Raw genomic sequence first — 22,862 nt, 5'->3', positions numbered from 1 at the left:
CACAACAAACCCTGGCTTGATTCCTCCGTTATTGTTGTAAAGTAGGTCATGCTAGTCTTTGGCTCTGAGCATATACTAAGATGCAGGGAGGAAAAAAATTAATGCAGTTAATTTCTGTTTTCATTCTGTAACTATTTTCTCACATGTATAGTTAAGTGACAAACTGAATTATAATTCAAGGTAATAATAATAATTAAAATTACGGTTCTATTAAATCAGATGAAGTATAGCAGTCTATATGAAAAGATAAAGGGCTGTATTGCAAAGTGCAATGACAACAAATTAACCAAGGGCATTCAACCCAAAGTGTTGGGGTTAGGATTACCCTGAATAAATAACTCCTGAGTCTTGCAAGACGCATGGTTCCTGGTTCCAATAACAACCTGCATTTGCTAGCTATATTTTTCACCAAATCACCTGGTACTTCTTTACAGAATAAAGCTTCAAATCTGCAACCTTCATATGGGTGAGTAATTTTAACAGGTGCTGGAAACAAAGGGCTCCTTCTTTAATTAGAGAAGCTACTTCCAAATGGCTTATTGGATATGGGTACAGATTAAATCTCTCTTCATCTCAACATTTCAAACTACAATGTCCAATAAACACATCCAGATGATCCTTTTTTATTACAAAATAAAGGTCCATTCTTGCAAATACTTATGCAGGCCAGGCCCTATGAAGATAGACTAAAGGGCCTGAATCTATTCAGCCTCCACAAGAGAAGACCAAGAGGGGATCTAGTGGCCGTCTATAAACTCACCGGGGGGGACCAGCGGATAATAGGTGAGGCTCTGGTCCCCCGGGCACCACCTGGGATAACAAGGAATAACAGTCACAAATTGATTGAGAGCAGGTTCAGGCTTGGTATCAGGAAGCATTACTTTACGGTTAGGGCTGCCGGGCTCTGCAATGGGCTCCCAAAGGAGATGGTGCTCTCCTCTACCTTGGGGGTCTTCAAGAGGAGGTTACATAGATATCTGGCTGGGGTATTATGATCCCAGCACTCGTTCCTGCCCAGGGCAGGGGGTTGGACTGGATGATCTGCTCCGGTCCCTTCCGACCCTAGAAACTATAAACTATGTAAGTAGCCCCATTGTTGCCAATATTATTAACTGCATGAGTAAAGTTACTTATGTGTCTATGGGCAGGATAGGGACCTAACAATGCAAGAACTTTCAATTTAAAAGATTGCAGTTGCATGTTTTACCAATTGTTTTAACAATTCAGGGTGCAGCAAAGAAAGTTTAAAGAGTTTCAGCAGTTCAGGGCCTAGCTTATGCTGGGTTTGCCCCAACTACAATTTCCATGCAACTACAATTTAACTGCAATCTCCAGTGCTGAAAAGGAAAGCCAAGATTATCTTTGCTGGACGTTATCTCATCTTCAAATTGGGGTGAGCCCCAGTTGTACAAATGGTGGATTGCACTGGCGCAGCTGCAGGGATGGCGGCTGGTGGGAAATGTCCCCCAGCCAGGCAAAACCTCAAGTTTATGAAAGGCTTAAAACAGCTACTCAGTGCTACCAGGGAGAAGAAAAAGCCACTACTAACAGGCCAAAGAAATTTAGACATCACAGAAAAATTCAGGAGAGAATTAAAGTACTGAGACACTATACAGTTTGAACCCTGTGTTGATCTGATCCTATAATTATTATAATTACTTACGACTTAACACACTCTCTTTTTTAAAGCCAGGAAGGTACATATTGTGACAAGTTACATTTAGTAATTTCCTACAAAACTTTGGAGGAGAAGGAAGTGGGGGGGGGAGGGACGGGGAAAGGAGTACAGGAGCATTCACATCTAGACTGATATCCGGCAGATTCTTTTTACTTGATTTAACTTCAGGAAGGAATAGAAAGGACAAAAAAAAGTGACTGTGAATTGATGTGGTTACAACACTGTGTTTGATATTTCATCTATGCCGTTCGTAATTAGAAATACACTCAGTGCTTATTTTAAATTAACAGTCCCAGTGAAAAACAGATGCTTTGATAGTGCAGTGAACAAAGACCTCACACTATGGTGTTTAACACAATGTCACAACAAACCTATAGAACAAAACTAGTTAAAGTAGAATAAAATAATAATAATTTTTAAAAAAAAATCAGAGCATCCAGGTGATCATTTCATGCAAATAGCAACTTAGTAAAAATTCAACAGATTCCAGTCTGAACTTCCCATGCCAAATCTACTGATCATGTAGCAGCAATCCCCGTCGCCCCACGACTGTTCAGTGGGGTCATTTAAACCTCCCTGCCTTGTTCAGTATCATCTGTGCTCCCTAATTAAAGGCTTTATCTTTTTTTTTTTTAAAGTACAACTCCAAGTGTGTTTAAAGAAACCATCTCCCTTCCACTCTGTAACCTTAAATCCACAACCTGTTCCAACCCTGGGAAGCCTTGCTGGTCATCTGCTGAAGATGTCCTTATCCCCTGCCCTGGTGAGCAGCTGAACTGAGTATAATCCCATCACCTATACTGTATCTACACAACTGCATCAACTTGAATTTGAAAACAAAATCCTGGTCCATGCTTCCTACAGGAACAATCCTTTGAGATGCTGAATGACCTTAACTCTTACCCCACAACCCCCTTCCTGTCCCCCCTCCCATGGGGAGCGGGCATGCTCTGTATTTCACAGGATCAAGACGTTGGCATCTAACTCAATTCAAAAACACTAAAAAAAAAAAATATGTCAGTGAAGTAGAGTCATCCTCTTTTGCTAAAGCGTGACTATTTTACACACTTCATTCAGCAGATGTTAGTGTTTTTGCAGTTTTGGTCATTACATTTCTGCATCATGCTTTCTACTAGATGCAACATTTGGCTGGTCTCAAATGTTACTTGAGCCACAAGGTTCAAAAGCCAGGATTTTACCCAACTAATAATTGATAAATAACCAGATTCAACTTAAGAGACTGGGAGAACATAGCTGATAGAGAAAAATGCAGCTTTCCATGGGTATTGAAATCCCCACCATCGATATTAATATCACAAAAATAACACCGTCACACAGCAAGCTGAAAGTTCATGGAACGCACTTCACGCCTGATACTTCACTTCTGGAGTTAATGGAAATATTGCCACTTATTTCAGTGGCAGCGGGAGCAGGTCTTCAGTGCCATATACTAAAAAAAATGTTCACATTCATTTACTAGTAACAGAAGCAAAAGGCATGCTTCGTTACTCCTGCTAAACAATTAGGCCTTGACCGTCTACTTAAAATATATAAAGGATGATAAAGTTCAAAGTTTGTTGTTCTGCCTGCTTTAAACGTTGCGCAAACTCTTTAAAAATTGCATTTCTGTCTTTTTAATCTGTTGCTCAACCTTCAGATTTTTAACCAAGGTGAATATAAGCAAAGACAGCAACATCATAGAAAGGATAGGCTGTGTTTGAGCAAATATATGCGTCCTTTGTTGGTATTTCCTTATTGCAGATCTCTCACGTCCGTGACTGGTTTTTCAGAGCCAGGGTCTCTATTCACCTACTCAGCGTCGTGAAAGTTCTTCGAGATTTCCACTAATATGAAAAGAAAATTAGGCCCATAATTTGCTATCACCAAAGTTACTGTAATGCTGGGAGTTGCTAATAGTAATATCACTACAGGAGAACAGGGGAAGAGAGAGAGCTCAAAGATATTACCGGAAGCATTTATCACAAACATCTGAAGTGCACGGATTTTATCATTAAATTATTTAAAGGCCTTTCCTGTGTATGAAAGGGATTTTGGAGGATTTATGTAGAAAAATCACAGCTCTATATCAGAGACTGCAAAACCTGTCCTTACCAGCATGAAAGAATAATGTTTACTTTGGACTTATTCATGTAATTTAACCAATGTAGAGATGTGCTTTGTTCATGACAGTAACAATAAAAGCCCCAAACGTTTTTTCTGGGTGTTGTCAACCCACTTGACTCTTCTAAACCTTGGAGGTCCGATAAGGTCTACTCAACTTAGCTGGAATACTGTTCCTATCATTTAATATAAAAAGAGTCATTGGGTATTACTGCAGGCTGTGTACTACTTAAAAATAAATTCATTAACTATATGGAAAAATGTGCCTCGGTAGCCCACTCATGTCTTGTGGTCCCCACACCAGACATTTTTTTTTAATTTTAATTCACCACAACAACCTCCTTAAAAAGGGTCTCCTTTAATGTCCTGGACATAGTATTTGCTTTCAAATGGTTTAACTGTGTAAACTCTTTTAATGGTTATAATTTTACAAAAAGGATCTTTCTTATTATTGAAGATTAGCTCATTTTCTAGAAAAAAGTCTTGTAGAGAGAACTATGCATGTATTTTTTTTAAGGTTAGGGATCTAGGTAGATACTGGCGCTCAGCATCTCCTTCTACCCCCTAACCCCACAAACCAACTCAACCAACCAAACAAATGAAAACCAACAAACCCCCCCAAACCACTCAAATATATAGTCATTTACCCTCAAGGTCATACTTTATACATAGAAGTATATTTCCCTGAAAGAATGCATTACACCCATTATATTTAAAACCATAGTCTTTAATATCTCATTTAATATTCCCAATACTTTTGCAGAATTTCATTAAACCGATTTAGGTAAATATTTATGCTCTTAAAATGTTACACTGCAAGCACTTTCCCACAACATCTATATTTACATGACCAGGCATTCAAAGGAATGATTTTTTCAAGGAAATGATGGTCTGGGCTCTCTCTCTAACATTATTGGTTAGGAAAAGATTAAGAGAGTAAAGACCAGCAATCTATTACGGTGCCTTTTAAAAAAGTCTTATTGGCTATAGCTAAGGCAAACAGATCAATCCTCAACTTTTTAATTTCTGAAATGACCCTAGAACTCCTTTTTCTAAATCTTTTGGCAACAAACTTAGCCTTTTATTCCCTTTGCATGGAGATCAGTATTAGCAATGCCAATCAGATACAAAACTGTACGTGTAGGACAGCTCAGAAAAAATGAATGATTATTTCACATGCTATATAAAACACGTTGATTCGAGACCAAGAGTAACTGAAGACGATCGATGAAAAGTTCACTTGATTTATAATCTTTCACAAAAGGCGAGAAAAACAAATGTCAAGTTTACAGCTGTACCTATTAAATAAAGGCATGCCTTGTCTCCGCTTCTCGGGATGGTCCATCAGACCCCTGGTTTCTAAAATGATGTCTCGTTGTGCTACTTTTTTTCACTATGGTAATACACCTGCAAACTACAGGGCATTTCAGTGTGACAGGTTTCACAAAGAAATGCTGGGCTGCTTGGGAAGCCTGCGTGAGCTCTGGCACCGGTCTGCAAAGCACAGCTAATCACGAAGCGCGGTGCAACTCCCCGCTCCAAAACGTCAACGGCAGAAAAATCCCCCACAGCAGCTCCGACATCCTAAATGATGCTTCAGAAGTCTCTCTCTTTTGAGTCGTCGTATAAATATTTCCAAACTAATTCAGGGAGCTTAATCTCTCGGCTAAAATATTAGCTTCAGCAATAATGCAAAGAATACCTGCGTGTATCATGTAAACGCATCCATTGTAAGGCTTAAACAAGCTACTGCTAACCGACATTAATCTTCAGTTGTTATTACAGTAAATATGTTACATCCATCTACCATTACAAAGAACAGTTAATGAATCATTTAGAAAACTACCCACAGACAGATTAAGACAGCCTTATCTTCCTATTGCATGCGTAAACAATAGCCATTGGCTCAATGCACGTAAATATTCACGTTTCCTATTTCCAACATTTGCTTTCTGCAGTCGCGGCGTGTCTGTGTGTGGGGCTGAGAAGGAGGCTGCACACATGCACTGAAAGCTGCTTGGACGTCACTGTTTTCTTAAACCCTATTCTTGTCATCTGAAACTTGGATAACTCCCTTTATAAATAAATCCCATTGACCTTGCTACATATGGGAAAAGATACAGTAACGATTAGTCGCCAAAAATAAATATTTGTTTTCACAGCGCTAAAAGGCAATATTTGGAAAAGACTCCACAACCAGGCTTCTCTTAAGAAAGCGCAATCTAAAAATAATTTCGAAGAACGATGGAAAGGATACCGTTCATCTGGACAGATTATTTCTAGCACTCGGAAATCAAAAATAAATATCTTATCTATGCATAATAAATTGTTCACAACACCTAAATGCCAGGAAAAGTGATCATGGTAAATTATACCTCATGAACAATTCATGAGGTCTAATTTTATATTATTTCTAAGCGCTCATTAATGAACAAACTCAGAACGTTCGTCCATAAAAAGAATTTAGATAAATAATGCAAAACTCTTACTTTATCCCAGAAAGCACTTTAATTAGCACTGCAAGTTGTTTGCTTTACATTTGAAAACAAATGGGGCCACAGCAGAGGTCAGTCATAAATGATGCTGTAGCTGTGATGGCCCAGAAATGTGCAAGAGGAGAGGATTTCGTAGGGTGATTATCTTTTTTGGACCAACTACATAGTTGGAATAAAGGTAGAGAGACTTGAAAATGCACAGTCTTCTTCCTGGGGGTCCACAGCCATCTTTAAAAAAGTAGCTTTGATAGTGAGAAAAAAATCACGCCCAATGTAGCAACGATGCAGAATGCAAGGATTTCTTTCTTACAGCTGCTTGTGGGATCAGATGGTTAAATCCAAACCTGTGCACGTGCTTAATGTTACAGATGTGTGTAGTCCCACTGAAGCTACTGAGACACGTACAGTTAATATATAGTATACATTCGCTTTGAGTATGTATGTCCGCATGTATGCGCACGTTACAGGAGCACCAGAGTGATGTAGCTGGGATGGTCCAGGAATTACGTAAGAGGCAAGGGTCTGAAGAAAGCTCGTATAGCTATCCCAACTATGCAGCTGCTCCAATAAAAGATACCTCCCTAAGAAATCTTTGCCTCTAGAGTGCTCATGCGCACATACATGCCCCACCCCCCAATATATATGCAGGTCCTGATTTGCACTCATACACTACTAAACTACTGTAAATAGTACCCCTGGTTACTAGGACTACTCATAGCAGTAAATTAAGCATGCATGAAAAGTATTTGCAAAACTCAGGTCATGAATTGCAAAAACTCTTGTGTGCGCAGAAGATCTTCATATGTGTTTATACAGCATTTTGCACAAAATGGCCCCAAGCCTTGCTAAGACCTCTGGGCATGACTGTGATAATAAATAGCAATTAAAAAGGATTCACAGCAGAGACTGGCAAAGTGAGAATTAAGGACCAAATTTTACCTTGGACAAATATGTGCATTTCCCCTCCCCCGCCACAAATGACCTTAAAATGAGCCCAGGAAGCAGTCTATGTGGATCCCCAGTAACCATTTTCTTCTCCATAACATGACTGTCAAATCATGCTGTCAGTCATGTTTTTTTATTAAAGCTTAGGCACCGCACTACTAGACTGCTATTATTTACTTAATAAATACATCATGAACATGAAATAAAAGAGGAAAATTCAGCTTTAGAGCAATTCTGCCTCAAGGCAAATCCAATATCCCAGAAATGAATCATTATCTAACCACCCTCTATAATTTGACATATCCCGCCACACACACAGTTTTCATATGCTGTGCCCTTCCCGCTCTTCCTATGGAAGATGTATTTAATATTTCAAATATTGATGCAGTAAAAAGGGCTTAGCCTAGGAAAGAAAATATCCTGAACTGGCAGTCATTGTTATACAGGTTTTAAGCTTCAGCATTAATACAAAATACTGGTTCCAAAATACGTTCTAACAGTGTTAAAATGATATTCAAATATTTTTAGCAAGTTCACAATTACAGGGTGCCATAACTGTGCTGAACATGAGTGATCCAAGATGACAAAAAGTCAAATTCATGCATTTCAAAATGGCAAGCCTTTAATACATAATACAGTAAAATCACTATTTTTATAAAGCATTTTTCTTTTTTTTTTTAAACTTCCCAATGTCTTTAGGACAAAGATTTGGAATTATACATTTCTGTGCAAGATGATGCATGGAAATGGAGATTTCTTTTCACATTTTTACCAACTGCGTGGCATCTAGCAGGACAAAGAAAGTAAAATATGTTAGTACTACTGCGTGTTGCTACAATAATGTCTCCAACTGAGACCCCAGCCCTATTGTGCTAGATGATGTATAAACACATAGTCAGGCCAAGGCCAGGGACTGCTCCGCAACATGCTGAGCAAAGTGCAGAGACTTTTAAACAACTTGCCCAAGGTCATACAGGAAATCTGTAGCGGATCCCTTAAATCTCCCGTATCCCAGGTCAACGTGTTAATCTGAAAGGCCACCACTCTTCCTCCCAACTCTTTTGCAACCGTGGCAGGCATGCTAATGCTGTGCAACAAATTCGGTTCTCCATTTTACTGCCTGTAAAAATGGCTTCTTTTTTTAACCTACACACTCCAGTTCATCTAGTTCTCAGACTTTGCAAATATTCAGTGTACGGGAGAGGAAGAGATGAAAGGAGGCTGCAAGCCCACGTTGTTATCAGTCAATAAATTACACAACAGGCAAACCTGGAGCAGCTGTTCCTCTCAAAGCATGTAAAAATACGCTGGAATTATTGAGAAGAGATGAAATAGGTACATCATGTCCTCTGTGTCATCTCTCCCTCTTTTTATATATATTGGGGGTGGCAACGAAGAGGGAGAAAATGACACTTTCTGTACAACTGCACACGGGCAATACTTTCAGACAACAGAAGCAGCCCAACGAGGATGGAGAGCAGAGATGCAACCACTGGCCTCCCTTTCCAGCACATGCTACATCTGCAGCAAGTCCTGCACACATGCAGAAACGTATAACTATATACGTTTAACTGTATACGTATAACTGCAGCGTTGGTTGTTTCTAATCATAAAGCCATTGTGGGGTTTTTTCCACCCCACCCAACAAAAGCAGACTATAGCTGCAGAGCCCTCATATGTATGTACTATCTGACCCTCACACCGTTTCTCTTCTTGTCCTTCGAGTACCTCCATTAAGCAAAAGTTTTATACCTGTCCACAGCTTCTTTACTGTGCCATAAAGTGGAACATACAGGTTCACGCCAGCAAGAATCTCTCCGGTTTTTTTTGAAGCCCTATATATACTATGTGGTTCTATTTTTAATACGCCACAAACATCCAGCAAGAGCAGGAGACCACATCCTGAACATTTCTGAGCTTTTATATATCCCGCTGCAAAGAAGAATTAAAAAGGTACAACACGCTGTGGAGCACGTAAAGGTGACCTGCCTAGCTCTAAATCAGGGTTACCCTATTCAAAGCAGCCTACTTTATTTGTGGATTCACTTCCAGGCCCCAGAAGTTGAGCTGCTGTCTCTATTTACACTGGATTCATTGGAATAATATACACACACATATACACACACACACACACACACACACTCCAATATATATATAAAAAAAAATCTTCTACGCCATTCAGGTTGACGTGTGTATACAGAAATAGAGAATCCGGCTTTGATTTTACAGTCTCCAAACTGGAATTGAGCTTTGGAAGAGAGATGCCACAGCAAAACACAAAGCGTGGCAAATAAGAGCCTCCGAGCACGTGACATGGGTTACAGTTAGCTCAGGTTCAAATCCCTTATAGGTCCTTGAGGTCTTGCTGGCACAGACCTTGACAAAGAGCAATAACAGGGAACTGTCCTAACTTGGAGCCAGGACATCTGGAACAAAAGGCTACTCTGTATGAGAAACCAACCACTTGGTTCTCCCACGAGGCCATGGGTGGCACACGCATGAAGTTCAGTACATCTTATAAATTAGAACAAAGGCGCACAGGTCAGGTTCCTCCCTCCTGAGGCACGCCTCCTTCCTCTCCAATTACCCTTTCTTTTTGCTAAGTTGGCACTCTCAAGTCAGGTTACTCTGTACCTACGAGTTTCCCAAGCTGTTTCGATCAGTCTGTATCATTCCTCATTTCCCCCTGCTTGTTCTTTCAAGATGCAGCTGAAGGACAAGAAAGTGCTAAAAAAGACGCACACAGTCTCCTAACAAGGAAGCCAGTTTTTCCTGATCGGGTGCTCTGAATCCCACTATAGTAGGATTTCTCACCTCTTCCTCAAAAAAATTATGCTATATTAGGTGGTGAACCCCACAAAAGGGGAAGAGGTCTCCTATAGACTACCCTTTTCTTTTTAAATGATGCATTAACAGTTACAAGGCTGAATACCCAGAAGTGTATTTAAAATCTATACTTTCTAGCATGGTGGTTGGCTCAGGGAAGAGCAGAGCACTACAATAATGGCTGTGCGATGCAAGCCAAGATTGTGCGCACCAAAAAATATCAATATGGGACTCTGTTAGATACAGACGCACAAAGGTTCTCTTAGATTGGAGAATTTGTAACCTGAAAATACAAGTACAGGACAAGGAACCTTTTTTTGGCTTGTTTTTAGAATTTGATTCTGATCTTGCACTTTCCCACCCAACCTCTATCCATTAGATCAAATTTACTATTTATTTAATGACACTGCCAGTTTAAAAAAAAATAAATTCTAATGCTTCTTTTGTTTGTGTCCAGGTATATTCTTCACACACACGTGTATCTATTGATTTAAAGATAAGTGTAACTGGTCAGGTACTTAGTGGGTGTAAACTGACATAGCTTTAATGCGGTCAACCGTTTTTGCTTGATATGCTTTTTCCTCATATTTTAAGCTCCAACAGAAATTTAAACAAACCTCCCATATTATAAGCTATGTCATTTGCAACTGAAAAGTCGGAGACACCTACTAACAAGAACTAGAGAAGACAAGGCTGAACAAGGAACATCTAAGATCTGGAGCAACTGATACACTAGAAACATCAGGTAACATTTTCAAACGTGCTTCAGCGACTTCAGAAGTCAAATCCATTTCCATAGGACTTAGGCTCAAAGCATTTTTTAAATTAGACCCTACTGTTTTTCATTTAAGTGAAGGCATACAAAGAAACCAATGGCTTAGCAACGTGCATACCGCACCAGTTCTTTCAAACATACCTTGGATTCTCATTTCAGTAGGACTTTACTGAAGATATACTGGCGACTATAGTTAGATAATTCTACTAAACACACACGAACCTTTTCCTCCGCCAACAACTTGCGTCAACTCAAGTCTAAGTGGTACAGAACCAACCAAGATCAGACTTGGGATGACAATGGAAGGGAAGCCTCTTCCATCTTGTGTTAGCTGTATACTTCCCTGTCCAATACTAAAGGACACTGCATGAATTAGTTATAAACTAGGAATATTACTACTTTTCTACCTACATAGAACTCATTTACAAGGCCACAATCTTGCACCATGACAATGTCATTTCTGAAAACAATGGTGCTTTCAGGAAGAAAAAGGCTTCCTGCTTTTGCAACAAACAAAGCCTGACCAAAATTTTAATGGACTACCCCCATAAATACTAAAATCATCCCAAACTGAAGGGTCACAAACTGATAGCAAAAACCATTGATTATTGGAAGATTCTCATGGTAAAAGAAGTGGATATGACCTACTAGTATACAGAAGTAGCTCTCTAGTCTCATTATATTATGGGAAAAAATGTCTATACTGTGCACCAAGTGAGAAGGACTTAAATCCACTGCATGGTAAAAGACCTAAAAAGAAGAATATTTTGCTTATTTAGATATAAAATCACATGCATAAAAGAAGACCTAGGCTGGACTCTAAATATCTTGAGCATCAGATGTATTATGCAACCATCAAGAGACAAAACAGCTTTGCACACCAACCTACTCACCACAGACCAGGTTAAATGATCATAATAAACTCTTTTGTACTTAAAAATCTATAATTTTATAGACCATCGAACATACAGAAACATGCCACAGGCCAAATCAGAAGACCTCTTCCTTTAAACTTTCAAAGGAAACTCCTCCCTCAATTTTTCCAATAAATGAACCCCAAAGATGTTCAAAAAGATGGGTACACCAAGAAGATCAATGCATTATCAGGACATGTACATTTCAAACATGAGTAGGAAACCCATCGTGGAAAATACATTCATGCCTATATCTTGTTTTGTGCCATCAGGACTCCAACAGTACCTCTGCTAGCCTCAACTGCCCAAAGGGGCACTCTTTCAAGTCAAATAAGGGCCTGCGTCATTCAGAGTCGTAGGTCAAGTGCAATACATTAAGTTCTACTAAAGCAAGTGATGGCGATGTAGGAAGTGACACTGCATCACTGTTAAAAATAACCTCCATCTCTGACCGCTGGGGGTAAAATGAAGGAGGCTGGACTCCAAACGGGTACAAAAAATGGACTAGGAGAAGGTCGATCCCTTGTTGGGTAATCTGGCTGGATATTAACATAAAAGGTTGTTGATAATCAAAGACCCCCCCAAGCAAGTCATTCATTACAAATTTGCATACAGCATTGATATGTTGAGGGTATTTAACATCAACATTTTTTTCCACTAAATGTCTAAATGTATGAATATTTCTTTCCATAGTAGGCTAATGACAAGTACAGACAATAAAAAAAAAAAAAAAAGATTCTAAAAATATTCTCCTCTTTTTCCTGGATTAGCATGTCTACAGTTAAATATAAACCATGCTCTATAAATTATCAAATACAATGTCAAATTCTGAAGTGCACTCAGGAATCTCTCACCAAGTAAAAGATACTGCAGAAAATGTTAAGTTTGTCCTGGCCCAGTTACACTAAAAAAGAATATGCTACTCTGCTAGATTATGGAGTTAGTTTCCATCCCTAATCATATTAAGAACTACTGCAACTACTACAGTAGATATATATTGAATTTTCCAAGACCCTCTGTATCAAGCAAAGACATGATTCTCGGGAACAGCTGCTCTTACAGGAAGGAAATTAACAGCAATAAGCAACAGCATACCCAGCACACACACATACATGCGGCACACACACACATGCGGAAGATTTTCTAGCATTTGCACATTCTGTTAAATGCCATTTGTACACACGTATTACCACCAACTTTTGTGTAACAAAGACATACAATTATTTCTACCATGCCAGGAGTATGGCTGGTGCTTTTCACAGATTTCACAGACATTAGGGCTGGAAGGGACCTCAGAAGATTCGAGTCCAGCCCCCAATTACAGCAGTGATTCTCAACCAGGGTGCCTTGAGATCCTTTCAAGGGTGCCACGGGGCACCATGAAATGTTAGCAGTGTTAGGTGGGCGAACATGAATCACAAGATACACTTGGGAGATTTCCAATAGGAAATCAAAGTATTAAAACCACTTTGCCCTTCTGGAGTCTTGCAAGAGAATTACTCTATTATTTTTCTGTAGTTGAAAAAGGTGTGAAAACTAAGAACTGGCATTTTCTGAGAAGTGCCCCGAGTCCAAAAACACTGGGAACCAACCACTCCTTTACACAAATGAGAGAGGTCTTGGGCCAAAGGTTCTTGCAGTCTATGGTGGACACAGTGCAGCAAGGAAATGATTGATCAGCAGCAGAAGGGCAAGGATAAAATCAATAGTAAAAGTAGGATGGTTGTAATAATTTCAATCTTCACACTTACCAACACTTAGTTTAGGTATCCAAAATCTGGAAATATTTCCCAGTATGAAATCATGCATTACTATTTTACTACGAGTTCCTAAGCAGGCTCTTTAATGGTGACCATTGTGAATATTTTAAGATCTGACCCTGAATTGCTGAAGTCCATGGGAGTTTTGATTCTGACATTGTTAAGGGACAAAGCAAACCTTCAGCATATAACTGAGTATAGCAACCTATTATTATTTTGCCTGTGAGGTTTGCCATGACTGTCTCAAACCAGAGCCACTCTACATACATAGAGCCTTATAATGATGCAAAATCAGGTTGCCTCCTGATCAAAAATGCCCGTTGACAAGCATGACTAAAAGGTAGTGACTCTTACATAAACTCCCTACCTATATTACCAACAAAACACTACAAAATGGAAGAAGAGTTATTTTTATGCAATGGAAAAATCAATGCAAGTGAAACTGTCTTTTGGGAAGGGCTACCACAAAGACAATAATTCTGACAGTGACAAATATCACTTTTGTTCTGGTGTTACAAGAAGTATGTGGACTTCTGGGAACTGTACTGCAACGCTGCACAACAGATAATTAATGCTATGGACCATATTCCCAGTGCTCTACATTCTGGCTGGGTACACTATAACATAGTTTTAGAAGATGAGTCAGATCTACTTCAAATTTTAAATTGAAGAAATTGTCATTTTTGCTAGTTTTAAGTATTGTAATAACAACTTTTGGAGAAGGGAAGGAGGGGGAAGAGACAAACTTCCTTGATCCATCGTCAAGCTCCAGAAGCTTTTAAACAGCACTTTCTACTATAGTTTAACGTTTGAGCTTGACTGACTGCTACTATGTTTTCTAAATGAGAATTTTGCAGTTCAATTCAATTCTGTAATTTTTCAGGTGTAACCTAAAAAACACCAAGGAGCTTAGACGGACTGCTTGAAAAAGTAGCAGACTAGTGTAAGTGAGCGTCGACTCACCACAGGCCAACTTGCACAACCCATGCTTGTTAAAAAACGTAATTCGTAATTCGCAAATTTCTAGGGTCACACGATGGGTCACGTGAGTCCACGTTTTGATCAAATGCCTATGAGGGAGCTAAAACCAGAGGATGGTGTTTGACTATCCTTCCCAGCACTTAGCAAGTCCACCCACGATGCTATTAAACGATTGGGACTGAAACACTTTTACTACTGGAAAGCCACCAACAATGTCACTGTCCACTACCAGCATACACAATCACGGACACGTTTTGCATGCGACTTTCTTGCAGCTTTACAAATTACACTACAACTTCAACATTCGTTTGCATCTTTTTTCAAAGCACATGCACTACATATCCTAGATTGGATGTTGCCGGTATTTTTCATTATGGGTTGTTTTCTGCTAATATAAATCCATTTTAAATAAAAAAGAAACGGGGGGGGGGGGGATTTTTTTTTCAGAGAGTTCAAGGACACATCATTTGCCCATCACAGCAGCATGTCTGACACAATTGTGTGCACCTTAGCAACAAGGGAGTACTACAGCATTTTATATACATCATGACTCCAAATATTGTCAAAGCCAGCCTTGCATTTTCCTGTGTAGCTCGTCTCCAGAAAGCATGCACGACCATTTAACTGACCCTATTTCCCACCCCCCACATTCTCACTGTCTCTTCATGAAATTTAATTAAGGATTCCTTGCTGATTCTCAGCATTTCCTGGCTCTTATAGATTACCTTCTTCATTGGGGAGACTGTCTTCGTGCAAAGACACAATCAAGGGTAGAACAATAGGTAAGAATGCCTCTCAGCTTCCTCCTTGCTTTATGAGGCCCCAAAGATACGATATGGATAAAAGCTTGGAAATGGCTAGGGCAAACACAGATTGTCGTTACAGAAAAAGAAAAAGGAGCCGAACAGCAGTACCACAGAGCTCTTTCTTAATGAATGTATGCAAATAATGTAAATGTTATACGAAGACAATATCAAGTGGTTATGAAAATTAAAAGCGTGTTCTTATTACAATCCCATTTCAAAGTACCGATGTTCCCAAGCTATTGTGAACTCTTTGCCGGAATACTTAATTAAGTAAACAACAAACAAAAGGGCTCATCGCTGGTGCCCTGAGCTATCATCCAAAACCGGGTATAATTAAAGGTGTGAACAACAAACTAAGTAACAAATCTACAAAGTCAAGGTTTTGAGAAATTAATGGGCATCACGGCACTGCACCAGTTCAAATTTATCACTCATTATCTCCCAGACTAGCACGGTGCGGTTTCACATGTTTGTGCCTCATTCTCTTCCCTTCAAGCCTTTCCTTCCTTTTCTAGATGGCTAATTTTAGACAATTACTGCCTGTGACATACTGAGACTTCTTTTGCCTCCTTTTCTTTTTTTTGCTGTAAAGCTAGTGACCTATAAAAGCCCCCTGCACCTAAAATATTCTGGGATTTTAGAAAGTAAAGATGGACTATTTAAAATAAGGGGGGGGGGGGTAGAAGGAGAGGGAGGGAAGAAAAGCAAGCAAAAAGTGTTTGAATTTCCAGTTTCCCCACTCCTTTGCTTTGCATCATCCCAATGGCTAAATACATTCAGATGCAAAGATTAAGCATTTATATAGAGAAAATGCTAATTGTACTAGGATTAGATATACTGTACTTGTTGCAGAGAAATCATTTTCTGCTCTACAGATAATGCTCTAGCAAGACAAAAAATGTATGCCAATAAAGCCATAAAGTTACTTGGAAGTCTTAGGCTCAAAATAAGTATTGACCTTTGCACTACACGAATGAGACCATGCTATATCTTACGTTTAGTGAATGCCCTTTCTGTTCTCGTATGAATTCCTGCATTTTCTCTCACATGTACAAATTCGATGGGAAGATATATATGCACAAACAGACTTGTACAAATACACGCTCATCCCTCTTTCCATCCATCTCGCACAGAGAAAGAGCGAGCGAGCAGTGGAGGAGGGGTGACTTTCTAACACAGATTAGCAAATTTTGTGAAATCTGGCCTCTCACCTACAGAGGTACCATGCTTTTCAACATCATCTTGCTCATAGCAAGACTGTTTGCGCCTCTTCTCCCCCAAAAACCCCAATGACATTGAAAAAAATACTGCATTGCAGCATTTGCTAGTGCATCGGAGTGTATCCAGTCGGCTGTCCCACAGACAAACAAATGTATATTTTAATGTGTCCAGGCATGTAAATTAGTTGTCTGGTAGACACAGATTGTTGGAACAGACAAGCGGATTTGAAGTTCTGGGTTTCTTCCTGCCTATATCTCGTATTCTCTCCTACTGCTCATGTCTTGCCTGTGGTATCGCTTGAAATTTTCTGAAAGTGGAAATTACCAAGGAACACAACAAATCCCCTTGGTAGGAAATGCAAGACAATAATGTGCAATTTCAGACAAAAGCTAACACCACTGTCCACCACCAGATAATGGGTAAGTAGTATGGCAATCACATGCAGAAAATAGCCTTCATTTAATGAGTACTCCCAGCAGCATACTAAGCAGGGGAGGGATGAGAAAAGAATCCCCCAGAATCTAGAAGACATTCTTTTCAAAAAAAAATAATTAATAAGACTAAAAACATATCATATTTATGCAACAACTACATTTCCTCCAATAAGAACCCAAACCTTTAGCAGGATCTAATAAAGATGGTCAGAGTATTTCCATGCCCATTCAAAAGGGATTTCCAAATAAAACCTCCTGCAGCTCGTTTTTAACTGTCCTTTGTCTTACTATAAGTCAGCAACAACTTGGGTTTACTTCATCTGAGAAAGCCCAGAAAGGTAAAACGGAGAGAAAAGGAAAGCAAAGAACGCTGCCAATTCAGTCAATAATGGAAGAGCATTTCTGTATCTAACATGGGAACTTGATTAGGAAGGTCTCTGGCAATGTCATTTTAAACTGATGTCTGGGGCCAACAACTTTACATGCAAAATTCCATCCTTTTGGGGTATATCCTCACCAAGGTAAGAATTTCACATATATTGCCATAGGAAAAAAAAAAACCCAGTTATATTTTCTCCATGTTTTCCTTATACAGGAAAAGGCTTTACATTTTACAGGTTTATACATAAATATCCGTGGCAATCTCAGATGACATTTCACTTATTTACCCGCTATTTGCCTACACTATGTGCTCTCCAACGTGCAAGGAGAGAATGTGGCTACATACACGCAGGCTGTGCTCATTAATATAATCTTAAAACAAAGAAAAGCGGGAGATCAGGGGGAGAAACGTGTTTTGTAAAAAATAAAGAGAAAAATCAGGATTTCCTTATTTTTAAACGCTTGTCAAAATCCTAAGCTGGACAGAAAATGAAAATAGAGCTGCACTGGCTGCTTGCAACCCTCAAACAATGCAGCTGTGCCTGATCAAAGCCATCCTAATTTATTCTCGCAACCCAAGTTCATAGTTTTAGAATATAACATCACTGATCCGAGGACAGAATGAATATTATTTTCCTCTCTCCCATATTACATCTGTTCATGCCTATGTGGTGCCTCTGTGTGTGCACACACATGCATGACATTTCAGCTTGTACACGCACACAGACAACAAAAACCTCCAAATCTGTCTTCCCCTACAGAGAAAAAGCGTTGCAGTTTTCAGAGGGCCATTCAATTACTTCCTTAAAGAAAAGACCGCAGCACAAGCCTGACTTAAAAGAGAGCAAATTAGAAGGGCGATTTCATTTCTTGCATATTCCCTTTAAACTTAACACCCAACATTCCCATCGGAATTGAACGCTGGAAGCAAAGCGCACACGCCCGAAAACGAATCGACCAAAAATCGGGAAATTCTTAAGACAGGAAGCGAGGCATGTCCTCTAGCCTCAAAACGTTTCTCCTGTGCCTCCTGATGTGTGATGGATGAACGTTTTCTGGGCAAGCACATTTTTTATATACCTTTTCCTCTCCCAGCTACGACTTACCAGGCTACTACGCTTCTAAACACTCCTGGCACCCATCCCCTTTTTTAAAGATGCACTTCTGCTCTGCCACATTATTGTGCCCCCCCCACCCATATCACACCATCCCAGAGCAATTAGCAAAAGATGCACGATCCTTTAAAAAAGTAAAAGCGATGTACCCGGCTCGAGACTGAAAGTGGATATTGTTGAGCAGGTAGATAATACGGTGTGGCTTGAGGTGGGGCTGGGGAGGACGAGGGAGGACAGTTTCATTATTTTAATAAATTCTGCTGGGCGCAAACGCTGTAGGATATGATGAACTCCCCTGAACTGATGCTTCTGCCATAGAACCGTTTGATTTTGCAAAAATACCAATATCACTTAACACAAAATCACTGCTTAGGGTAAATTCACTCTACCTACTGTTCTCATAGGGACATTTGCTGGAAAATTCTAAGAAATGATTTGCAGAAGTGATCAGCTGTGGGAGTTCACTATTATACCTCTGTCAACTTCATTCAATATAATTTACATTTTTTTTTTTTTTTTTTTTTTTTTAATACTGCCTTGCAGGATGCCTTGCCATTTTTTTTGCACGTACAATTTCACGGCAGGAATACAAAAAAAAAAAAAAAAAAAATGCTAACCCACTTTTGCAGAGAAGAAAGAACAGATGCTTAAAAATAGATTTCCAGAAATCACTGTAAGCCTGAGCCAGAAATGTAATTAACACCTATTTATAAAGAATAATTAAAGTTGTGACTACCACAAAGAACAGCAAAGATAATCGAGGTAGCCCCTGGTTTTTGGGGGGGGGGGGGGTTGGCTTTTTTTTTCTTTCTTTCTTTCTTTTTTTTTTTTTTACACTGTTTGCAGTATTCCCACATGATTGCCACCTGCTCCCCCACTCAGCTTCCCCTATGCTCGTTTCCCCGGCAACCTTTCATTGGCTTTTCCTCCCAGCTATCGCTTTCAGTTCGGCTGCTCAGTCTAATCTTATTTGTTTTACACCCATCAAAACAAGCAGCTAGACAAAGACAATCCTATAAGAATGGAAAAGACCGTAGCTTTGTTTCCCAGTTACAATAAATATCCACAGTGAAAGTCTGTAAAACGTTCAATTGAAAGAAAACTAGCAGGGATGATATGAATTTTGAAGATTTTTCTTCTCCCTCCCCGCCCCCCCGCCCCTGGATTGCACTGTTCTGTAAAATTCAAAGTCGGCAATAGTTGGATTTGATCATGCCATTTTGCACAATCTGTAAGGAAAACATAAAGGAGGAATAAGCCGAGTAGTTTCTGATTTCATTGCCAGAAGAATACGCTAAAAATAGAAATACTATTTTCACAGAAATGGCTTTGATTTCCATCAGCATTTAAAAAAAAAAAAAAAAAAAAAAAAAAAGCACACCCTTCTGCTTCACTCTTGCACTAGCTTAAAGGAAACAATGCTTGATTTTTAGATGCAATGATTTCATGAACCCCTCGTAGAGCACAAATGCGAATGAAAAGGCATCGCCTGCTGCCTGAGCCGATGGGCACACAGTACAATGACATTGTGACTGTCAGCAGAGACCATCCTTGCTAGACTGAAATGCAATGTTCAATGGAAACAGTGTGAAGTGCCATCACACTAAGGTATATTAAATGCATGCACACACACACACACACACACGCATCCTCCTAAAAATAAACAAAGATCTGGGATTTTATTCCCGACTCCCGAGCTGCGATGCTACACAAAAGAAATGCACAAGGCACGCAAACGGTACGAAATCTGCAACCAGCTCTCAGCGTTCACTTACCATTTTCAAGCCATTCCACTCCATCTGTGATTACAAAGATGGACCCCTACAGCCCCTCACGGTGTCAAAAGCAAAAAGAGCGTTATGTAAAAGCTGACATTCCTTCTTACAGTACGGCTGCCCAACGATGCAACAAAAATCGACATATACTAGGCGCTGCAACACATACAAGCCTCCTCCTCTTTTTATGAGGTCATGACAGGAAACTCTTTGAAATACAATATGCAGCATTTACTGAAGCTCATATAAATCACTCTCTTAAAAATTACCATACCTATTGCGCAGTCCACCAAAACAAAATTACCAGTCTTGAGGCTTTTTTCCAAGGACTCTGCTCTGCATTTGTATTTCCAACATGCCAAGGTGGAAATTAACTGTACACCCCCCCCCTTGCACACGCACACACACACACCCCACCGAAGCCTCTTTTTTCCTTTAGCATTTCACAGTTAGCCACACACAGCCGTGCATTAGAAATGAGCCTTTTCTTTATTCGGAGAGAAATCGCAATTACCTTACAATGACAAAGTACGTCCTTTATTAAAGGATATGCAGGCAATAGAGATGAGAGAGACAGACAAACAGAAAGAGAGAAGAAAAATGTAGAAACAAACCAGTCGCAGCAAGCTAAACTCATGTGAAAACAGATAATGAGGCAGATTGGGGGAAAACTATATATCTACATCTCTATATATATATATATATATAAAACTGCTATAATCATATTTGAAATCTACTAATACCTACCATAACCATTCTTAATGGCAAATATTGGGTCTTGAAAGGCTTCAACTCTTCTAAAGATTTGCTAAGGTTTCAGGGATTTATTTATTTTTTAAAAAGATCCACAAAGCACAGTGCGGACGTTTGTGCGGCAAAAGAATAAAAAAAAAGAAAGAAAAAGCGCACTGTGCTGAAGCCCCCCGATTCGAGGATGTAGATAAGAACAACTGAACACAGCCTTGCTGAAATTGGCTTGCAGCTTCTCCTTTTTACATCCATTTATGGGACCATCTGTCAGCTGAAGCCAGAATCTGATTGGCTGGGGAAACTAAAGGAGGCGTTGCAACATCAGGTGCTATTGAAATTAGCTAGTGCCAGATTGACAATGTTAATGATTTGGTGACCTCTACAACAACAGAGACCAGATTTCTGAACTGCTGCTTGTGTCTAGTAATTAAGGCCCAGTTGAAGAAACAACATACATACATGTATTTTTACCTCTTCCCCAGCCCACAAGTACAGTAGCACTTGCAGGCCACATCTCCGGTTTATAAACCTCCGCCGTGGAGGTGTCATACCTCAGCCATGCTTCAATGACTACATCTTCTTACCTCTTGCATGTGTGGCTTTGAGGTCTAGAGTATTTTAACCACCTTATCTTTCTCGACAGTTCCTTTCCGGAGAAATGCATATTTAATGATCTGCCTCTAGGCTTAAAGATATGACAAAAGCACTTTAATGTGCATTTTAACTGCATTTATTCTCAGGTACTATTGATTTTAATAATCAAAAAAATTTTTTTTTCTTTTAGCAGGAAGATTTTTTAAATGCATACATTTTAAAAAGTAGGTTTGACGTTGCTGTCACTTAACGGTGTCGCTAAAACATACCGGGCATTATTTATCAGAGCATTTAAAGCACAATAAAGGTATTTTATCCTTTTCCAGCTACCTCACTTCATTACTCTTTAGATTTATGAAAAAGAGAATTATAAACGTTTGGTGTTTATAACTCTACAGGAAACACGCATCCTTTTCTTGTTCTGAGAAAGCAACACAACTCCAATGATAAACAAGAACAGTTCACTAATAGGCAACTCGGAGGGGATTTTTTTTTTTTTTTGGGGAGGGGGGAAATGTCATTAATTAGGAAATATTTATTTTTCTCTTCTTCCTCGAGAAAACCACTTAAGGACTTTTTTTTTTAATACCTAGGATCCAATATAATAAGGCATGGTGTGCTGTATTTGCAGCTAACCTCAAATTAAAATTTACCTAGTCTAAAGCTACCAACTTTTATTCTTTGCAACCCTGGGAATTTAACCGTTTTGTTTTATCACCGAGGTCTCGGGTAAAAGAAAATATTTTAAAAAGCTCGAGTGTAATGTAAGCATTTCTAGTGTGCAACAGAAAAAAAAAACCGAAAACCTGCGGAGAACACTAGCATGGGCCATGGCATATGCTCACCTAGGTCTTCTCTGCAGAAACAAAACCTGGTTTTCAAATATTATAAACGTTCCCAAATATCTACTCACTGATTTTAGGAAAGGCCTTTTTAAATGCAAATATTAACTCAGGTTTGTTAATCTTGCAAATGACACTGTACACGTTGCAAAATTTCTTTAAAGCACAGACGCATGCACAGAAAAAATACACAGCTTATACCAGTGACTGAAGGAAATATATTAAGCTTTAAAATGTAGATATAAATAACTCAAACAAGCAGAAAAAAAAAAACTCATTTAAAAGAAATCAAACCCTTCTACTCGTGGAGTAAAACACTGAATTCAATCTAAATCTATTATGAACAATTCAAATGGCTGCAGAGGATTTCTCTCACCACCCAATAGTTTTTAAAATATGTGTTGCTTTGTAAAAGCTAGCAAAGATTAAAATGGTTTGTAGGATGGGCT

The 22,862-nt window shown here is 39.2% G+C and overlaps 1 protein-coding gene across 9 annotated transcripts in view; it reads right to left on the bottom strand.

The window, feature by feature from the left end:
• The window catches only part of ELAVL4 (ELAV like RNA binding protein 4), a 111,883-nt gene that overhangs the window by 55,312 nt on the left and 33,709 nt on the right, over nucleotides 1–22,862 (bottom strand). The window contains exon 1 of one of the 9 annotated variants that reach the window (XM_019479309.2): nucleotides 20,975–21,203. The exons of 7 other annotated variants lie outside the window; for them this stretch is intronic. In XM_019479309.2, coding sequence (XP_019334854.1) covers nucleotides 20,975–20,983 — 9 coding nt within the window. In that variant the 5' untranslated portion in view covers nucleotides 20,984–21,203. Of the gene's footprint in view, nucleotides 1–20,227; nucleotides 20,383–20,974; nucleotides 21,204–22,862 lie in introns of those variants that run through there. One more of the 9 variants, XM_019479307.2, reaches the window with a different exon arrangement.

The sequence above is a fragment of the Alligator mississippiensis genome, chromosome 5, assembly GCF_030867095.1.
Source record: "Alligator mississippiensis isolate rAllMis1 chromosome 5, rAllMis1, whole genome shotgun sequence".
In the NCBI taxonomy this organism is placed as follows: Eukaryota; Metazoa; Chordata; order Crocodylia; family Alligatoridae; genus Alligator; species Alligator mississippiensis.
The sequence above is the reverse complement of the archived record's forward strand: the minus strand, read 5'-3'. Positions and strand labels throughout refer to the sequence as shown.